Source organism: Notolepis coatsorum (genome assembly GCF_963971535.1).
Source record: "Notolepis coatsorum genome assembly, chromosome: 14".
Taxonomy (NCBI): Eukaryota; Metazoa; Chordata; class Actinopteri; order Aulopiformes; family Paralepididae; genus Notolepis; species Notolepis coatsorum.
The window spans coordinates 27,719,756-27,740,645 of NC_140178.1; the positions used below are offsets into that span (position 1 = coordinate 27,719,756).

The 20,890-nt window shown below is 44.9% G+C and overlaps 1 protein-coding gene across 2 annotated transcripts in view; it reads right to left on the reverse strand.

Moving 5' to 3' along the window:
• The window catches only part of elac2 (elaC ribonuclease Z 2), a 54,119-nt gene that overhangs the window by 1,022 nt on the left and 32,207 nt on the right, over window positions 1-20,890 (reverse strand). For both annotated transcript variants that reach the window (XM_084328810.1, XM_084328809.1), the window contains 8 exons: window positions 20,032-20,128; window positions 10,866-11,004; window positions 10,269-10,307; window positions 9,266-9,375; window positions 8,353-8,452; window positions 8,133-8,253; window positions 5,331-5,409; window positions 3,911-4,055 (listed from right to left, as the gene is read on the reverse strand). In XM_084328810.1, coding sequence (XP_084184936.1) covers window positions 3,911-4,055; window positions 5,331-5,409; window positions 8,133-8,253; window positions 8,353-8,452; window positions 9,266-9,375; window positions 10,269-10,307; window positions 10,866-11,004; window positions 20,032-20,128 — 830 coding nt within the window. The remainder of the gene's footprint in view (window positions 1-3,910; window positions 4,056-5,330; window positions 5,410-8,132; window positions 8,254-8,352; window positions 8,453-9,265; window positions 9,376-10,268; window positions 10,308-10,865; window positions 11,005-20,031; window positions 20,129-20,890) is intronic.

A 20,890-nucleotide genomic window follows, 5' to 3' on the forward strand; every position in this document is an offset into this window, starting at 1 on the left:
GTACAGCTCAATACACACAATTGTTAAGGGGATGCAGACCAGAGAAAGACTTTCGTCTCGTTTACATCAGGGTCCCCCATTTTCAATTCATCATAACATATATGACATACAGATACAGTACTGCGACATCTTTTTTTTTTTATCCACTTTTTCTCCCAAGTTTTCTCCCATCCCAAGGTAGGAGGGGTTGGGTGGGGTGGGGTGGGGTGGGGGGGGGTTGGGTACCCTTGAATGTACCCCTTGTCCGTTTAGGTGGGAGTAAGACACACTCAGTGATAGAAGTTCCTAATAGTTGAATGTCTGGCAGCGGTCCCCGCAGACTGTTGTGGAGCCTGATGGCCACTGGTATGAAAGATCACCAGAATGCGGGGAGTTGGCGATCAACGGTTTGGGTGTTGGTGAAGGAAGGAAGGAAGGAAGGAAGGAAGGAAGGAAGGAAGGAAGGAAGGAAGGAAGGAAGGAAGGAAGGAAGGAAGGAAGGAAGGAAGGAAGGAAGGAAGGAAGGAAGGAAGGAAGGAAGGAAGGAAGGAAGGAAGGAAGGAAGGAAGGAAGGAAGGAAGGAAGGAAGGAAGGAAGGAAGGAAGGAAGGAAGGAAGGAAGGAAGGAAGGAAGGAAGGAAGGAAGGAAGGAAGGAAGGAAGGAAGGAAGGAAGGAAGGAAGGAAGGAAGGAAGGAAGGAAGGAAGGAAGGAAGGAAGGAAGGAAGGAAGGAAGGAAGGAAGGAAGGAAGGAAGGAAGGAAGGAAGGAAGGAAGGAAGGAAGCTTTTCAAACAACAAGCGTACAGTAGAAAAGACTAAGCCCAAGGATACACCAGCCTGGATACCTGAACTACAACAGATCCCAGTCGGCTAGACTTTCACCTCACTGCGTCTCACGGTGTGAAGGGGAAAGCGTTGAATTTCAGAATAAGTTATTCTTGCGGCTAGACTTTCACCTCACTGCGTCTCACGGTGTGAAGGGGAAAGCGTTGAATTTCAGAATAAGTTATTCTTGTGCCGTTAGGTAGGGGTGTAAAGGTACACGTATCCGTACCGAACCGTTTCAGTACCCAACGAATACAACGGTATGTTAACCACTAACGGCCGCCCACCAGGGGCTGTTTTTTTATTCGTTGACAGCCCTACAAGTACAATTAGTTACTGCACACTACATCACCCCTGAGTGGAAAATGGAAAGCCAAACTTTGCCTCACTGTACCGAAAACCTGTACCGAACCGCGACTTCAAAACCGAGGTACGTACCGAACCGTGGTTTTTGTGCACCCCTACCATTAGGACAGTTTGGTTTTGTGATCGTTCACTAGTCACTCATAGCAAAGAAAAACATTTTGTCCACTGATCTGCAATGTGTGTGTCACATGTGGATATTACGGTAAATGGGGGGAAAATTGGGGATTTTGACTAACAGTATCTGGGTGGGTACATGGTATATTTTCTCATTTGTAACTAATAAAAATGGTAAATTTATATAGCACTTTACAATTTCATTCCTCACATTCACACACCGATGGCGGAGGCAACCATGCAAGGTGCCAACCTGCTCATTGGGAGCAATTAGGGGCTAAGTGTCTTGCTCAAAGACACTTCGACATGCTGCCCGGGAAGAGCGGGAATCGAACCAGGAAGAACCATCCGATCACCAGACGACCGCTCTACCTCCCGATAGTGATAGTTCAGACAAACATTGCACGAGTCCGCCATCTCATTAGTTCGCAATAGAGCAAGTTGATCATATTCAAAAGGACTCATCGATTACTTATTGCTTTGAGTGTTATTTCCTATCAAACTTTAATCCGGGTCAAAGAAAACTTCTGTCAATATGTTTGAGTTATTTTCTCAGACATTTCTTGCAAGCTCATTATATAATATCCCGTAGTACAGTTGTTGGCATTACAGAGTTATCACAAATTCAGCAACCAAATTATTAACGAGAATGTTTGAAACGTGTGAAGTTGTTCCAACGGCTGGAAGTGTAGCGCCGGCTCCAACTGTAAAGTGTTCCTGGCCGTGGCGCGCGGCTCATTAGACTGACTCTCTGCCCACATCCACTTAACCCTTTCACTACCACTCTACCAAAGGGTTAACCCTTTCACTGCGACAATACAGAAGGTTAACCCTTTCACTGCCACACGACAAATGGTTAACCCTTTCACAAGTGAAACCCGTTGGTAGTGAAAGGGTTAACAAAACTGCAGAGATCAAAGTACATAAAACATGTGTACATGTATATAAACCTACGTCCAAAAAAAAGGAATAAGACATTCCTTTATTGATCCCCTTGGGAAAATGCGGGCGCCATAGCAGCATGGGGGAGGGGGAGTGGAGGTACAGGTATGGGCAGGGTAATAGTAAGAAGACATACATATAGTAGGCTTGGGCGGTATGACGGTATTACGGTATACCAGGGTATTTAGAAATCCCGAAGGTATTGAAAATCAATACCGTCAAAATCACAGATGCGTTTCAGTTTCTATTACACTGAAACAGAGTTTTGACAGGGACCGCATTGGTTGTAGTGCACACACAGCACGCGCCAACAGAGGGCGAGACCAGTCCTCACTAGTGGATCGAGCACACGCAGAGCTGGTTGTCTACACACAGGAGGACGCAATCGATCAGTGGTGGAAATTAAATGAGACACGCTTACCGTTGCTGGTGCGCTAACTGGCTACCGTTCTGAGAGCTAACGTTACTAGTACTAGGATGCTGCGGGCTTCTGGCTACCATTCTGAGAGCTAACGTTACTAGCACTAGGATGCTGCGGGCTTCTGGCTACCGTTCTGAGAGCTAACGTTACTAGCACTAGGATACTGCGGGCTTCTGGCTACCGTTCTGAGAGCTAACGATAGTAGCACTAGGATGCTGCAGGCTTCTGGCTACCGTTCTGAGAGCTAACGTTACTAGCACTAGGATGCTGCAGGCTTCTGGCTACCGTTCTGAGAGCTAACGTTACTAGCACTAGGATGCTGCGGGCTTCTGGCTACCGTTCTGAGAGCTAACGATAGTAGCACTAGGATGCTGCAGGCTTCTGGCTACCGTTCTGAGAGCTAACGATAGTAGCACTAGGATGCTGCGGGCTTCTGGCTACCGTTCTGAGAGCTAACGTTACTAGTACTAGGATGCTGCGGGCTTCTGGCTACCGTTCTGAGAGCTAACGATAGTAGCACTAGGATGCTGCAGGCTTCTGGCTACCGTTCTGAGAGCTAACGATAGTAGCACTAGGATGCTGCAGGCTTCTGGCTACCGTTCTGAGAGCTAACGTTACTAGTACTAGGATGCTGCAGGCTTCTGGCTACTGTTCTGAGAGCTAACGATAGTAGCACTAGGATGCTGCGGGCTTCTGGCTACCGTTCTGAGAGCTAACGTTACTAGTACTAGGATGCTGCGGGCTTCTGGCTACCGTTCTGAGAGCTAACGTTAGTAGTACTAGGGTGCTGCGGGCTAACTGGCCATCGTTCCGTGATTTGTTTACTTGGTAACACGGGTTGCCCCCCCGCCCCACCCCCGCCACTGATGAAAATGAAAGTCATACACCGTATACCGGGGTATTATGTCAGCAAGGTATGACGGTATGAAAAAAATTATACCGCCCAAGCCCAACATATAGGCAATAAAATGTTATCTTAATATAAGAAATATGAGGAAAATAAATACAAATAAACAGTGTAAACAATATAATAATATACGTATATAATAATAATAACTGAATATGAGAAAATAAGATAAGATATTCCTGGTGGAGATGAGGGTCTGTATAAAATATGGGAATATAATCAAGGCAATCGAGGAAGATAGAAGAATCAAGAATCAAGAGGTTTATTTGTCACATACATACCAGGGCATACAGTGAAATACGGGGCATAGAGTGAAATGCAGGTCGACCTGGATCACAAGTTCAAGAATCTCACTTACTCTCATGTGGTCGAACGATATTCCCACTCTGTGGTCGAAGACCTCGCTGAACAGGGGAATCTTGGCGTAGCGCTGGCTGAAATGGGTGAGCATGATGAACTCTGCATCCATCTTCACGCCAATACCAATGGCCTGGGAGGTTGTGCTGTCAAGGTGAGGAGACAACAGGTACACAAAGAGATAAGGAGCCATGTCACACTGCCTGTCACAGTCTGTCACACTGTCCTGTCACACTGTCATGTCACACTGCCTGTCACACTGCCTGTCCGTCACACTGTCATGTCACACTGCCTGTCTGTCACACTGCCTGTCTGTCACACTGCCTGTCTGTCACACTGTCATGTCACACCGTCATGTCACACCGTCATGTCACACTGTCCGTCACACTGTTTGTCACACTGCCTGTCCGTCACACTGCCTGTCACACTGCCTGTCCATCACACTGCATGTCACACAGTCCGTCACACTGTCCGTCACACCGTCTGTCACGTCACACCGTGTTATGTACCATGATCTTGGTTACTCCTGTGTCACTGTGCATGCAGGTGATTGCTGCTAATTGGACACCTGGCTGGGAGGTTCAAAGGCACTTCCTCACCCACACATGCAGGGTGACTGTTGCTAGAAGAGATTGTGGAAACAGTGTCTCTTGCCTTTCCACCATTCTTGATCTTTAGTTTGAGCTAGTTATCATAATTAGACTAGTCTTTTGGTTTAAACACAGACCATTGATGTCTGTGTGCACTAATGTTGCTTCCCTTTGAGCCTGGGTCGTAACACACTGTCACGTCACACTGTCTGTCACACTGCCTGCCTCAGCGTCACTTATCCGACTGGACCCTATGGGGGAAGAAACAACAGGGACCACGACAGCAAAATAACTTTTTTTAGAGGCCGATAGCTCAGTTCATTGGGTTTCTCACAAGCATTATGCATTTTTATTGAATTGACCCATCTCAAGCCCGCCCTCTTTTCAAATGATGTGATTGGAGGATCCAGAAAAGAGGGAGGTCAATTTCAATTCAATTCCAATTTCTCTCTCTCTAAAAGAACACAAAGATGCCACAGAGCGGCCCGACTGGTCAATCTGCCTCCATAAAAACGTCTTCCAAAAAAAAAGAAAAAAAAAGAAAATCAATGGCAATTTCAGTGGAGAATATAGCCAGCGACAATGAGCTCAGAAATGACTGCAATCTCATATGGCAAAGTGCATTTCTTTTGTCATCGGAGTAAGTGCTTTGTCTGCCGCTCTGTATACTTTTCAGGAGTAAACAACGTCTCCTATTTGCATTTCCACCAGTAAGGCCATTGCGTAAATTAACGAGAGAGAGATAGAGAGAGAGAGAGAGAGAGATGGAGAGAGAGGGATAACTCAGTCCTTGAGATGCCTAACTACACAACAACTATGATATTTACTTACCTGTGTCTCTTCTCCATAGCCTCCTCCTCCAATCCGTCTTCCAGCGTGGCCTCGTGAATAAGTAATGTCGCATTCTTCCCTTTTGAAGACGGAATGACAAACATGAATCACACGGGGTGCCGCAATAGACAAGCACTTACAGCTCGCTTCCTGTCCCACAGGAAATCAATCAGAAAGTGTCTCTGCTCGTAATAAAACAAGTGGTGTGGCCCGTTTGTCTGGAGAACTGAGCCGTCTATAATGAACAGGCGTGGGATACACTCGCCGTCTCCAGGAGAGAGGCTCCGCTTGGACCGCGTCCAGTCGGGCAATTTAAAAAGAGTCAATGAAGTGGGATCCCAGAGGCACCATTAGGGGGAACCTTGCGATTCATAGCCCGGGCTCGGAGAGTGATCGATAGCATTACGGATATATCTGATCAATTACGTCTGCCAACAGGAACCGGGGACAGCACGTGGCCGTGATGTTCATATTATGTGAATCTACAAAATCAAAAAAAGAAAAAAAAATTATTCTCTCTTGGAGGCGTTAGTTTGGACTATCTAGGTTTTCACATCGTTGCCCTGGAGAGGCAGAGCTTCTCGCTACTTCCCTGTAATGTGAGCTGCAGGTGTGATGTCACTAATAGGTTGAACCTTTCATGGTCCAATGCGGCGATCGCTGGACACCTTTAACTTCAGCGCACGCAGCAAGCCGAGTTGGTATCGACGAGTCTTTAAAGAATACAAGCTGTCGACCTGGAATTCCCGGTAAATATCAATGGGTGCTTGTTGTTCATTTGCATATTAATAGATCCTTGCATTCTCAATGAGGGTAAAGGTGTGGAGATGCTGCTGAGCCATTTTTATTTTTTAAGTGTTTTGCTTTTTTTAATTAAACAGTTTGGTGGAAAAACGATATTCATCCATCTGGAGGAGAGCTTCAAAACACAATTTATGAGTATCTATCTACATCATACATTAGAATAATAATGTATAAGCACATTAAGGGATGTCTCGATCAAGTTTTTCTACCCCCGATCAGTCATTTATTATTGAGTATCTGCCGATACCGAGTCCCGATCAGATATTTGTATTTTCCTAGATAATAGAAGCACTGTGCACGCTTCAAGTATATTAAAGCTAGTAAAAACCATTTCAAGGTAGGTAAGACATGCTTGGAAATTGAAGTTTACTAATTAAAGAAAAAACTGCCTACATCACAGCTTTCCCTTAACCTCTTAAGCCCTAGCCATATTTTCAGAAGATTTGCCTAAAAGTACACAAGTAAATGGAAGATTGCTCCACTTCTACAAGGGAAGGTCCATTTGCATGTTCTTGGGACATCCACGACATGTACTCTAGGGACATCTATGGACCTCTGGGAATGTATTCCCAGTGTCAGAAATATTGTGTCTGTTACTATGCTTGAGTAAATTGTAATAAACCAAAGGAGAACATAAATTATTATTATAATTGTTTCCATCTTTGACGGTGAATAACACCATGCTAACATTGATCAGATGTGAGAAATGACCACTGAGCTCATTCAGCACCTTCTTCAGATCAAGTGTACTAAAGATCTAAGCAAATTAATAAAGGACAGATGATTTATAGGGGTTTTGTAGATACAGTACTGCATTTTGCCATCCAGACACATGCAATTTGAAATATGAATATAGAATACAATATCAGGCCTGTAAATGACCTTATTATGGCCAAGTCATACAAAAAATGAAATCTATTATTATCTATGGATCGGGCCAAATCTCCTCTTTCCAATGGCAGAGTTAAATCTGGATTTAGTACCACCAGGCACCTGTTACAGCGCAGCAAAGACCGTGAATGAAATCTACTGTAAGTACAGTTTTTTTTGTATGTCCATTGCTCCGACATTTTTCACCAGATTGCGACGCGTTTTTTTCTAGACGCTGGTAAAGAAACAATATAAGTTGTATTTTATGGCAATAGTGTTCAGGTTTGTTCGGCCCTGTGAGATATAATCACGAAAATAACGTCAATATTTATTTTTCAGGTCAGCCGGCTCCAGCTTTGACAGCGGCTGGTGTGAGCTGGGTAGTGTAGTTTTATGAAATTCCGACGAAAGCCCTCTCCTTTTTCTTAGGACTACAACGACTTCATGACAGCATAATTTCCTCACTTCAAATCATTGGTAAACAAATGTAGTGCTGAAAATATACACTTTGACTGCTGTTCTGATAGGCTTAGGGGATTTACTCTTGGCTACATTTGAAAAAGAAACGCAACATTAATTAATACAGACTGTATCGATCTATTTATGACGTGAAATAAATCTCAACCCGGGTCGATCGGGCTTAAGGGGTTAACGGTTTTCATTTATTTTTTAACGACCAATACACACAAATAAGCCACGATCCGATCGGGACATCCCTGAGCACAACATGTTGATTCTAAAGCGGTACTGACCCATGTGCACGACATGTTGATTCTAAAGCGGTACTGACCCATGTGCACGACATGTCGATTCTAAAGCGGTACCGACTCATGTGCACGACATGTCGATTCTAAAGCGGTACCGACTCATGTGCACGACATGTCGATTCTAAAGCGGTACAGACTCATGTGCACGACATGTTGATTATAAAGCAGTACTGATCCATGTGATTCTAAAGAGGTACTGACCCATGTGATTCTAAAGAGGTACTGACCCATGTGTGCACGACGTGTTGATTCTAAAGCGGTACTGACCCATGTGATTCTAAAGCGGTACTGACCCATGTGATTCGAAAGCGGTACCGAGTGACACATGTGCAAGACATGTTGATTCTGAAGTGGTACTGACCCATGTGAACGAAGGCGTCGCAGGGCATGGTGTCGCCGGAGAAGGCCAGCTTCCACCCCGACGCGTGAGTCATGCTGCAGGCGAAAGCGTTCTTGCAGTGGTGCACCAGGCACGTCTGGAACTACGAGGACAAGCGGGGCAGACGAGCAAAACAACTCATTTTCCTGCACGACTTCAAAGCCATTCAGTTTGAGGGATATAATAATGTATTCCAACAGACCTTCTTCAAATCATTCTTCTTCATCATCGCTTGGATGAAGGATTTGGTCTTGTACTTGGGCACCTCGGCTCCATCGATCAGGAACTTGTTAGGGACGAAGCTGAAAAACAAGGTGGAGGAACATTAAATTAAATATATATAAAAAAAAATTAAGAAATGCACCTGCTACCTAAACATGAATGTATTCCAAGTAGAAAATGCAGAAGAAATGCAGAAAAACTGAAATTATATTAGCCCCAATGACAAACCCCTATTATTTCCTCCAACACAAAGTGATATTAGCCCCCAGGGACAAAGCCAATTATATGCCCCCCCCCCCCCCCCCCTTCCTGTGAAGTTTTGACAACTCAAGTCTGCACTCTGGGGCATAGCATTTTGATTGACATCATTAGCGAGCCTGTGATGGCAGTGCTGCTTCTACACTGGGGTTTCGTTTTCCAAGCTATACACATTTCTGTCAGTTTTAACCCCAAATTAGAATTCTAGTCCACCTGTCATCTTGTGGAGTATTCCATTTTTGGATTATAGTAGAAGGTATTTTTAGACACGTTAACGCCTTAAATCAGACTATGACTCTCCCAAGAGTTCCGTGGCATTTAAAGTCATTGATTGGGATACGCTTCATTGCATGTAAAAGGGGAACATGAATAGTGTATAGTTCTATAGACCGTTTCAAACTTCATAACATTCTAAATTGGTCCAAGTTTATTTCCTGTTATAGTGTTTGCCAATAAAATGCAATAGGAAATAAACGTGGGACCAAAGCTAATCCCTAGCAATGCAATTCCCTTGAAAAAGGAGGTATATAGGCAACTTGTGCAAACAGCTCGCTTAACTCAGAATAGTGTCTTATTTAGAATAAAGTCAGATTAATAGTCTGATTATTGCGTTGCATTTAAACATCTCCACCTACTTGACGTGGCTGATTATCTCCTGACAGTGATCGTGGTACATGTTGAGCCAGGTTATGATCTGGACCGGAGCCACCAGGTAGATGGGGCTGAACGCCTTCCCTAGAGTTGCCTAAGGGCCACACCATATACATATATGACACCATGTACATACATGACACCATTATACATACATGACACCATATACATACATGACACCATGTACATACATGACACCATTATACATACATGACACGATATACATACCGTATATGACACCATATACATACATGACACCATATACATACATGGCACCATATACATACTACATGACACCATTATACTGTACATACATGACACCATATACATATATGACACCATATACATACATGACACCATATGCATACATGACACCATATACATACATGACACCATATACATACATGACACCATATACATACATGACACCATATACATACATGGCACCATATACTGTACATACATGACAAACTCAGTCACACACGAGGAAGGATGCACTGGCATCAGGCTGATGAGAGGTTGAAAAAGAGAACGATGGAGTTGTGCGGGCATGTTCTGAGAGGATCCAGCGGGGAGATGTTCAAGAAGGTGGTGATGGGGAAGGTGGATGGAAAGAGAGGAAGTGGAAGACCAAGAAGAGGCTGGGTAGACGACGTCTGTGATTGGAGCGGAGTGAGAGGCGGAGTCACAGAGTTGAAGAGAAGAAGTGGGACAGAATGGAGAGTGGAGAGTGATAGGCAACCACGTGATGAAGATATTACTGTTATATTTGCACTCTGGTAACAAGAGCAACATAAGCACTGGATCAGACCCCCACTCGAGTTCAGGACTTGAAGAATCGAGAAACCAGCATCGATGCATCGCTATTCATAATAATTGGTCATTGCCCCCCCCCCATGAAATATAAAGGGTCTCATCTCTTTTTTCACACGTTGAAAAGAACCGGAGTAGCATTTGAAAAAGGTGAACTCTTTCCTTTTTGCTCACCAGGGCTCTTTCTCTTTGGTACAACAGCTTCAGCAGCCCCTGGAGAAACACATAAGATAAATATCAGGATTAGTGGCCAATTAGACCTGTCAAGGAGCAGTTCATTGGATATCGACTTGCGCCGTTATTTTACAAATCACACAAATCACAGGCAAACAAATACCTGCATCTATTTATTTTAAGTGTTGTAAATAAAATGCATAATTATTTCCGCCCGGTGGGGATTATGTGATCGGTTGCATCTGTCTGGTCTGTGAGTGTGTGTGTGCGTGTGCGTGTGTGCACAGCCTATCTCACCAACTAAAAGGCAGAGGTGGATGAAAGATTGCACAAACCTGCATTCTCGAATATTTAGCAAATCGATCAACGACAAGTATTTTATTTAACATTTATTTCTATCATTGTCCATTGAAACACAGTAGATTTAGCATGAAGTTACACATTTTGAACACAAGAGGGTGATACTACACAGGTTCACTGCTCAGAGCCTCAGGCCGTGGACACACCGCCTAGCTGAGCGCCACGGTACATCCTGCCCATGTTGACAGGTTAGTTATTATTATCATCATTATTACTGTTGCTGTTGGGATCCCTTACTGTGTGATGGTCCGCGTGCATGTGTGAGATGAAGATAGTCGACATGTTGGAGAGGACATCGTCCACACGGTCTCCGTAATGCCTGTAGAGCTGACCAAAGGTTCCCTCTCCGCAGTCCAACAGCAACGACTGACTCTGGCTTCAAGGGAATACGCATGTACAGAAGAAGGACACACACATCTTACATATTTTTTTCATCAGACTACAGGTGTAAAATGACAAATTTGTGCCAATGACAATTGCTAGTCAATTGTTAAATAATTATGAGAAAATCTCCCCTTTTAAAATTAGCTATAGACGGCCGTTGATTTTGGGCAGAAACGCCATTCTGAATCAGAACGCATCAGGATGCCTCCAAAGCCACGCATTTGATTGGATGTCGTTGTTTTAGCTCCTGCCCCTTATTGAATTTTTTTACTAGCAATTACTGTCAAGATATAATACGAAATCTAAAATATTGCCAAAAATTGTCAGCTCCTATTGATCCTTTAAGTGCTGCCTTGTTCTCTAATAGTGCTGCTCTATTACACCATTGTGTGAAGTGTTAGGAGGGTTTCAAGTTTTCAAGTTTCTTTAATAGTTGTCATACAGAAGTACAGAATACTTTTATACAAAATGCTTCTTACTGTTACGCTCCAGAGACTGTGCTAGACAAGATAAGTATCAAATAACATAGTATAGCATGTAAATTAGAAGTAGAAAATGAGGTCACAGTGTTCAGTATAGACATATGTACAATGTTCGATGCAGAATAGACGTAACTGAGTTACCATATAATATACAATACTATGCAGTGTACTAATATACAATACTATATAGTGCAAAGCAGAAATGGGATGAGGTACAATTTACAGTAAGGTGTACAAGTTGTAGTGCAATCCTTTATCAATAAATATAAAGTGTGGGGAGTGGGTGCTACAGTGTGTTTGTTTAAAGTGAGTGTGTGCTATAAAGTGTGGGGAGTGGGTGCTACAGTGTGTTTGTTTAAAGTGAGTGTGTGCGTGTGGATGTGTGTGCTATGTGCGTTTGATGGTTGTTGTGTAGTGTTCATTGTTCGTTGAGCAGCCTGATGGCCTGGGGATAGAAGCTTCTTCTGAGTCTTTCTGTGCTCGCCTTGAGACTCCGGTATCGCTTGCCTGACCGCAGCAGTTCAAAGAGGCAGTTGTTCGGGTGACTGGAGTCCTTAATGATTCTCTTAGCCTTGCCCCTGCACCGCTTGTTGTAAATGTTCTGGAGGGTGGGAAGCCCCCCTCCAATTGTGCGTTCGGCTGAACGTGTCACTCTTTGTAGTCTGCTTCGGTCTTGTGCAGTGCTATTCCCAAACCAGGAGGTGATGTTGCCAGTCAGGATGCTCTCTATTGTACATGAGTAGAAGTTCTTAAGGATCTTCTGACTGACTTGGAACTTCCTTAGGCGCCTGAGGAAGTAGAGGCGTTGTCGTGCCTTCTTCACAACACTGTCAATGTGTGTGGTCCATGTCAAGTCCTCGGATATGTAGGCTCCGAGGTACTTAAAGCTGTTGACTCTCTCAACCGGTGCCCCGTCGATGCTGAGGGGGCTGTAGTCCTTGACCCACGACCTCCTGAAGTCCACAATCATCTCCTTTGTTTTGCTGACGTTCAGGGAGAGGCTGTTTTCCTGGCACCATCCCGCCAGGACCTTGACCTCTTCCAGGTAGGCCCTCTCGTCGTTTGCAGAGATCAGGCCCACCACCACTGTGTCGTCAGCCAATTTGATGATTGTGTTGCTACTCCGCTGAGCCACACAGTCGTGTGTGTACAGGGAGTAGAGGAGGGGACTCAGAACACAGCCCTGGGGGGCCCCTATGTTGAGGGTGATGGATGAGGAGGTGCAGTTGCCTGCTCTCACCACCTGGGGTCTGCCCGTCAGGAAGTCCAAGACCCACTGGCAGAGGTCATAGTTCAAGCCCAGGTCCCTGAGCTTGGCTATGAGTTTGGAGGTGACTATGGTATTGAATGCCGAGCTGTAGTCGATGAATAGCATTCTCACATAGTTCCCCTTCCTCTTGTCCAGGTGTGGCCTTTGAAAGCGGTTCCCCAGACGTTGGCTGGCTGCAGGCCGCAGTGCCATGCTGGTAAACCACCACTAGGGGCAGAGTGGCTAAGAGTGAGTGAGTGAGTGAGTGAGTGAGTGAGTGAGTGAGTGAGTGAGTGAGTGAGTGAGTGAGTGAGTGAGTGAGTGAGTGAGTGAGTGAGTGAGTGAGTGAGTGAGTGAGCAGAGGTGCAGTGCTCATGCCACGCGGTACCACGCCGTTCCACCACTTTTCTGAGCAGAAGCACACTCGCGTGCACACAAAAATGCGTTCAGAACTTTCACTCGACTCATCGTGCCGTGCGCCAAGTACCGGTACTTATCTAGCTACTTGTCTTTGCATAACAATAGCATAACAAAGAACGAGAAGAGCCAAACCAAAATACAAGCCCTGTGGGGGTTTGCTTGAGCTGTGGAGCTCTCACTATGTGACAAATGGTCCCGACTGGAAGGATGAGGCATTTCTTAAGTTGTGCTTCAGAAGGAAACCGTCCTTCTGTAAACTGTAAGTTACATTGTTAATTTAGTTTGTATTTACTTTCTAGTTTAAGTTAATTCAATTAAAGAAATTGTAACTACAATATTGTTTTCAACCATATCTGTTGACAATATAATTTCTTTATATTGAATGCTACATCCTGCTACCTTTTTCAGCTTCTCCATTTCAAGGCAATGTTTACAAAAACTAAACTAAGGCCCCGTTTAGACGGAAACGCTAGCAGGTGAATCCGCAAAAATATTTTTTCAGATGTGCCTTTCGTTTATACGGAAACAGCGTTTTTACGGGGTGAAACCGCAAAAAAGTGAGACCACCTTCCAGGGTGGAATTCCTAGAAACGGTAAACCTTTGCGCTCTCGTCTAAACTATCAAACCGCATAAAACGATGACGAAAGGGTCGTCAAGGCTCTCGTCGCGCCTACTGCTTACATCACAGGCATGCGCCAGTAGCCTAGAAGCGTAAACAAAGCATGTCTGATTCTATCCATGGCGATCACCTGAAGGCTACATTGGCAGTACTTTTAAATACACAAGAATCTGTCCCGCGGCTATCACAACTATTATGACTGGACCCACTGTCTGTGAGTGACTCTGCTTTGGTCCAATCACATTCCCCACCCACACTCTGCGAATCAGAGGCAGAGTAGGGCGGGTCTTCACAGCACGTCATGTGACATATGCGCCAATCTTGTGACAGCGGGGCTCCGTTGTCTCGAGTTGTTACAGCGTCGTCTGCACGGAGAATTCCACCCCAAAACGCTCGTCTAAACGCAAAATTAAAAGTGAAACCGCAAGACGACTTTTGCGGTTTCTGTTCAGACTTCCATCCCAAAACGCTCGTCTAAACGTAGCCTAAGGGCGCTTTCACATATAGTTTTGGTGGACTCTGTGCGGTTCTGGTGGTGAAGTTGCAACATTGTTGCATTCGTCATTTGGTTCGTCTGCATTCACATTGCAATTTGTCAAGCGCACCAAACTTTATGAACAATGTCACGCGGTCGAAAAGGGCGCTTGTCTATTGGACACAATGGAGAGTGGAAATCCCTCCCCTTCAGGAAGTTAAATCCGCGAAAACACAAACAGCCGCAAGAAGCGTGATAGTAGAAGAGACGTGGCATTGATCCATCGTTCGATTATAACCCATTACCGCCATCCTCTCGCTAAACAACTTGTACACCTCGTTGTTTTTGCGAGTGCCCACAAGCAGCTGTTTTATTTGGTCTTCTGCCCATATGTCGATCAGGGCTTTCACTTCATCATTCGCCCAAGTCTGTCCACGAGACATGTTTACAGTGTGCTTGTTTTGCAGTGAATGCCGCGCGCCGCAGTGTTTTTTTCTTCCTTCTACAGTATAGTCGGTAGTACTAGGTGTATCTGCACGCAGCAGCGTCTTGGCTGGTCGGTAGTACTAGGTGTATCTGCACGCAGCAGCGTCTTGGCTGGTCGGTAGTACTAGGTGTATCTGCACGCAGCAGCGTCTTGGCTGGTCGGTAGTACTAGGTGTATCTGCGCGCAGCAGCGTCTTGGCTGGTCGGTAGTACTAGGTGTATCTGCGAGCAGCAGCGTCTTGGCTGGTCGGTAGTACTAGGTGTATCTGCAGCAGCAGCGTCTTGGCTGGTCGGTAGTACTAGGTGTATCTGCGAGCAGCAGCGTCTTGGCTGGTCGGTAGTACTAGGTGTATCGGCGCAGAGCAGCGTCTTGGCTGGTCGGTAGTACTAGGTGTATCGGCGCAGAGCAGCGTCTTGGCTGGTCGGTAGTACTAGGTGTATCAGTGAGCAGCAGCGTCTTGGCTGGTCGGTAGTACTAGGTGTATCGGCAGCAGCGTCTTGGCTGGTCGGTAGTTCTAGGTGTATCGGCGCGCAGCAGCGTCTTGGCTGGTCGGTAGTTCTAGGTGTATCAGTGAGCAGCAGCGTCTTGGCTGGTCGGTAGTTCTAGGTGTATCAGTGAGCAGCAGCGTCTTGGCTGGTCGGTAGTTCTAGGTGTATCAGTGAGCAGCAGCGTCTTGGCTGGTCGGTAGTTCTAGGTGTATCAGTGAGCAGCAGCGTCTTGGCTGGTCGGTAGTTCTAGGTGTATCAGTGAGCAGCAGCGTCTTGGCTGGTCGGTAGTTCTAGGTGTATCAGTGAGCAGCAGCGTCTTGGCTGGTCGGTAGTACTAGGTGTATCTGCACGCAGCAGCGTCTTGGCTGGTCGGTAGTTCTAGGTGTATCGGCGAGCAGCAGCGTCTTGGCTGGTCGGTTGTTCTACCCAAGATGCACAGTTTATCAGGTGACTTCCTATATTTGGTCCGCGCTTGGTCCGATGAAGCGAACCGAGACGGTACCTATGTTTTTTGGCGGACCAGAGTTTGCGTGTTTGGTCCGCACCAGAGTTCGACTGTGCATTCACACCACCCCAAAACAGCTCTGGTGTGAAAGCACCCTAAAACTAGTAAGTTCCTATACAAACATGTTTCCTACTATTTATGCATAATAATCATCTGTTCTGTGCGCAGGACGTCATTATAAACAGAGTACAGGCACTTCTGAAATTACCACTGCACCCCTGTGAGTGAGTGAGTGAGTGAGTGAGTGAGTGAGTGACATTGTGGGTCAATGAGATGATTTGCATCTAAACAATTTTATAAAAATAAAAAAGGTTCAAGCTAGAGCAGGGGAGCCCAAACCAGAGACGGGAGGGAACCGAGACGTGGAGCTCCCTGGCTCCGTCACCAGCTCTGGGAAGATAAGCAGACGAGGGACTCTACGAGGGGACTGGAGTGAGACGTAAAACGAACAACAAGGGTAAACTCGACTAATGATTTGGCTAGTTTTTTTTTTTTTTTTTTGGTCTTTTTCCCCCTCCATTTTCCTCCGATTTTCTCCCATCCCAATGTTAGTCGTATGCCAATTCCCAGTCCCTTCCTGGTCGCTGCGCACTTACCCCCCACAGTCAGATCATCTGGGAGTGGAGGCTACCACGTGCTTCCTCCGACACACGTCCAGCCAATCACCGCTTCTTTTCACCTGGCAGCGCGGATTCTCATCGAGGGGGCGTAGTGTGTGGGAGGACCACACTATCCCCCTCGAGTCCTATCCGCGCTTAGCAGGCGCCCCGACCGAACTGTAGGAGTCGCTGTTTACAACGACCCGGACCCACCCCGCCAGCTTCTCCCACCCTCTAATACAGCCAATTGTATTAGTGCAGACGGCCAGCCAAGCTGGTGACAACCCCGGAGCTGTGAGCTGGATATGATTTGGCTAGTTTTAATAATATTTTATTTACGATAGACATTCCTGATATTTAAGCAGTTAATTGCTATTTGCACAAGTCAGTTTCGCTAATGACGTGTGTTGAGTTTTCAGTGAGGACTCCTGCCCGTCTTCCCTCTTCTTATCTATACCTTCTTGCATTGAGGGCCATACCCTGAAATGTACGTATTCTGGGTAGAGGGAGGCACGCGGGAAGGGCAAGAAAGACAAAAAAAAAAAGAAAAAAAGGAAAAAAATGATAGAACATTTTTGTTTCATCACAGACAAAACTGAATAAAGGTTTCTGGATCCATTTACATTTAGTCATTTAGCTGATGCTTTTATCCAAAGTGACTTAGAAGTTCTGTATGACAAGTCAGCAGGAAGGGCACAACTCTTTCAGCAAAGTAACAATGTTCATCAAACTGCTGAAACTTGGGTGCTGCAGTGTTGAGTACATAGACATAAGACATATTACCGTACTTTTCGCACTATAAGCCACACCTGACTATAAGCCGCAGCAGCTAAATTGAATGATGTGTACATATATAAGCCGCACTGGACTATAAACCGCATGCGTTTTAATGTTTAATTACCATATGTAAGGAGTGGAGCCTGCGGCTTAATTTGACTCAACACAGGAAACCTCACCCGGCCCGGACACGGAAAGGATTGACAGATTGATGGCTCTTTCTCGATTCTGTGAGTGGTGGTGCATGGCCGTTCTTATATTGAGCTTTAAGTTCCCACCTCTACAGAGAATGACTCCCACCTCTACAGAGAATGACTCCCATTGGGACACAATACTGTCGGACAAATAACAAGAATTAACTCATTTACAAGTTGTATTAAGTAAATAAGGGAACAGATAAATAACATTTCAATGCAGTAAAAAAAGCAATATTTCGATTTTCGGGTTTTGTCCACATATAAGCCGCACCGTTATATAAGCCGCAGGGTCGAAAAATGGGGGAAAAAGCCGTGGCTTATAGTCCGAAAAGTGTATAGTAGGAGTCAGCGTTTCCGTTAGCCGGTAATTACCGGTATTTGACTGGCAAAATCTGTTGAAGTCCGACAAATTTAATCTCTCCGGTCATAGTGTCCGGTGAAAATAGTTCCCTCTGGGCACAGTTTGATTATTTGAATTGTATTTGGATGGGCTGGAGTTGGGTGGCCTATGCGATGAACGAAACAATCATTGCGTTTGTTGTCGTTGCTTCGCCAAGCAGCCGGTCTGGTAATGACGACGCTGTGTCAGTGAGAGCTTGCTGCTGGATTTGCGGAAGGCATGCAGCTGCAGACCCACAGAACCCACCAGCTTTGCTGGCACAGTGCGGTCCCCAGACCTGGAAAGCTGCTCTGCGGGTCTGCAGCTGGATGCTTCTTGCAAACTAACTGCGGCCGGCTCGCGCTGATATATCAGCTGCCAGCTCGCTGACACAGGATGTCATTGACCGGCTGCTTGGTGAAGCAACGACAAATGTAATGATTGTTTCGTTCATCGCATAGGCTATTTAATTTTAGCCTATTTTAATACAATTCAAATAATCAAATTGTGCTTAGAGGGAATTATTTTCACCGGACATTATGAGCAGCAGCACCAAGTCGTTGGGAGGTGGAGATATACATCACGGCGCAAACCCACGATAATGTTGCCGTCTCTCTGCCAAATTTCTCAGTTCTTCGCTTGATATAATTAATACAAATGTCCAATATAACGGAATTCGTTAGCTCATAAAAATGTGATTATAACAGACTGCTGTTTATTAAGGTCGGGCAGACTGCCCACCGACACCTCAAGTCGGCAGCAGCACGCAGTCTCGAGGGACTTATTTTATTTGGAATATATTAATGACTGTATATACGCAAAAGTAGTCTAGTTTTAAGTTAAAATATTATAAATGCCTTGATGATGTCATTCTTTATATAGGCCTATCAATTGTTTTTAAGCTCAATAAACTCTGACCGGAATTTATCCCATTTATCCCACTCAGACCTGCAAAAAAAAATTCTAACGGAAACCCTGGTAGGAGTACATGGTACTAATGGTAGTATAGGACAGTAAGAATTTTTTTCCCTTTCACATATTGAAAAACGTTGAAAAATTTATACAGTATATATATTTATTTATCTTTTTGGGGGGGGAAATAACATTTGAAGGACATATTTGGCCCAGGAGCAAGGCCACAGTTGGTGTGGCTGTATGGCAGGTTAAAACATACGACAAGTGCATATACAGTAGGACTAGAAATGCACCCTTATCAACATTGTGGCCACTACCGATAACCGATATGACCATTTCTGTTCTATTACCGATCTGATGATCTGTATAAAGATGCATATGATCATACATTTTTGTGCATACTGAAACAATGTTAGCCCACGATCCTGTGCTGTCTCATTGTCTCATGCAGGTAACGTTACCCAAACAAACTGCGTGGCCAGAAAAAAGAAAAACACACACTGCGCCGCTATACAAAGAAATAAACATCGGTTGTTCCCATTGGCCCCCAGTTCTGCTCATCAGACCGATGCAACCAATAAAAAACTCACTATCACCAGCCGCTATTTGTCTGCCGATACATGAAAAAATAAGCTGATACCACCCTCACCTGTCACCAATATATCGTGCATCCCTACATATGATACATGCAGATACCCCCACACTCAAGATTTCTCAAGTTTCAAGAGTTGTATTTGTCATATACATACACAAGACATGCAGTGAGATGTACTGTAGGTGCCCATGCCCGCCTAGATTGTGCAAAAATACAAATAAATCAAATAAAAAATAGACATGATAAAAAAAAATCATAAGAATGAAATACAATGCCCAAGTGGCGAACCATGTAACGCGCTGCGTCGCGAAGCGGCCGACCCGGGTTCGATTCCCAGACCCGGCGTCCTTTGCCGAATGTCTGTGTCTCCCCCCCCCCCCCCCGCTCTGTCTCCCGTTCTTTCTCTCTCTCTCTACCGGACTGCCCAGTAGTAAAAAATAATAATAATAAATAAAAAGTAATAATATACAAATATACAGTGGGTTCAAAATATTCGTTTTTAAAGTTACCTTTTTGTAGTGTATTATGTATGTAGGGTGTGTGAGAGAGTGTAAGTGAGGATGTGTAGTGTGTGTGTGTGTGTGTGTGTGTGTGTGTGTGTGTGTGTGTGTGTGTGTGTGTGTGTGTGTGTGTGTGTGTGTGTTCATGTGTGTGGAGAGATCAGTGTTGAGTGTTCTGAAGGCCTGGGGTTAGAAGCTGAGTCGGAGTCTGTTTTCACTGCATGAATGCGGAGGCGCTTGCGCAGCAGTTTGAACAGACTCACACATGTTGCGTGCTTCAGTTTATACAACCTTCATTGATCAGTGAAGACGGGCTCATATGGGGTCATACCTGATATTGACTAAAGTGCCGCTGACGTTCCTGATCTTGCTGGGAAGTGCAGATCCAGTTCCCAGGAAAAGCACCTCAGGGTATTTCTCTGCTTGGCCTGTGAAGGAAGTACATGATCCTTATCAAGTATATGGACACGATATGATACTTTATAATTAATGCCTGTGGGGAGATCAGACGGGTTGCTCCAGAGACAGACGCACGCTGTACATGATGTGGAAAACGGAGCTACTGCAGATGGAATATCGTGCGTTCCTTTACTTTTAAGTGCATTTTTGTGATTATTGAGACGTGCAAATCTAGTGACTGAAATTCACCTTAATAACTTTATAAATTGTTCATGTCAATGAGACCTTTGTACCATGTATGCTCAATAATTAAGAAACAATCCCAAGTGTACAATAATTATGGCATTTCCATAAACCCACAATTTGGTTGCGATTGGTTTGAGGGCAAATTTGAATTAGCTTCCTGTTCTGGACCAGTCTATTCAATTATTATCTCATTACAGGAGAATGTAGCATTTTGATTTAGAAAACGTGCCTGGGTCCTACTGTGAACCCTCCAATCAGAGGAAGTGTTACTGTGAACCCTCCAATCAGAGGAAGTGTTACTGTGAACCCTCCAATCAGAGGAAGTGTTACTGTGAACCCTCCAATCAGAGGAAGTGTTACTGTGAACCCTACAATCAGAGGAAATGTTACTGTGAACCCTCCAATCAGAGGAAGTGTTGATGTGAACCCTCCAATCAGAGGAAGTGTTACTGTGAACCCTCCAATCAGAGGAAGTGTTACTGTGAACCCTCCAATCAGAGGAAGTGTTACTGTGAACCCTCCAATCAGAGGAAGTGTTACTGTGA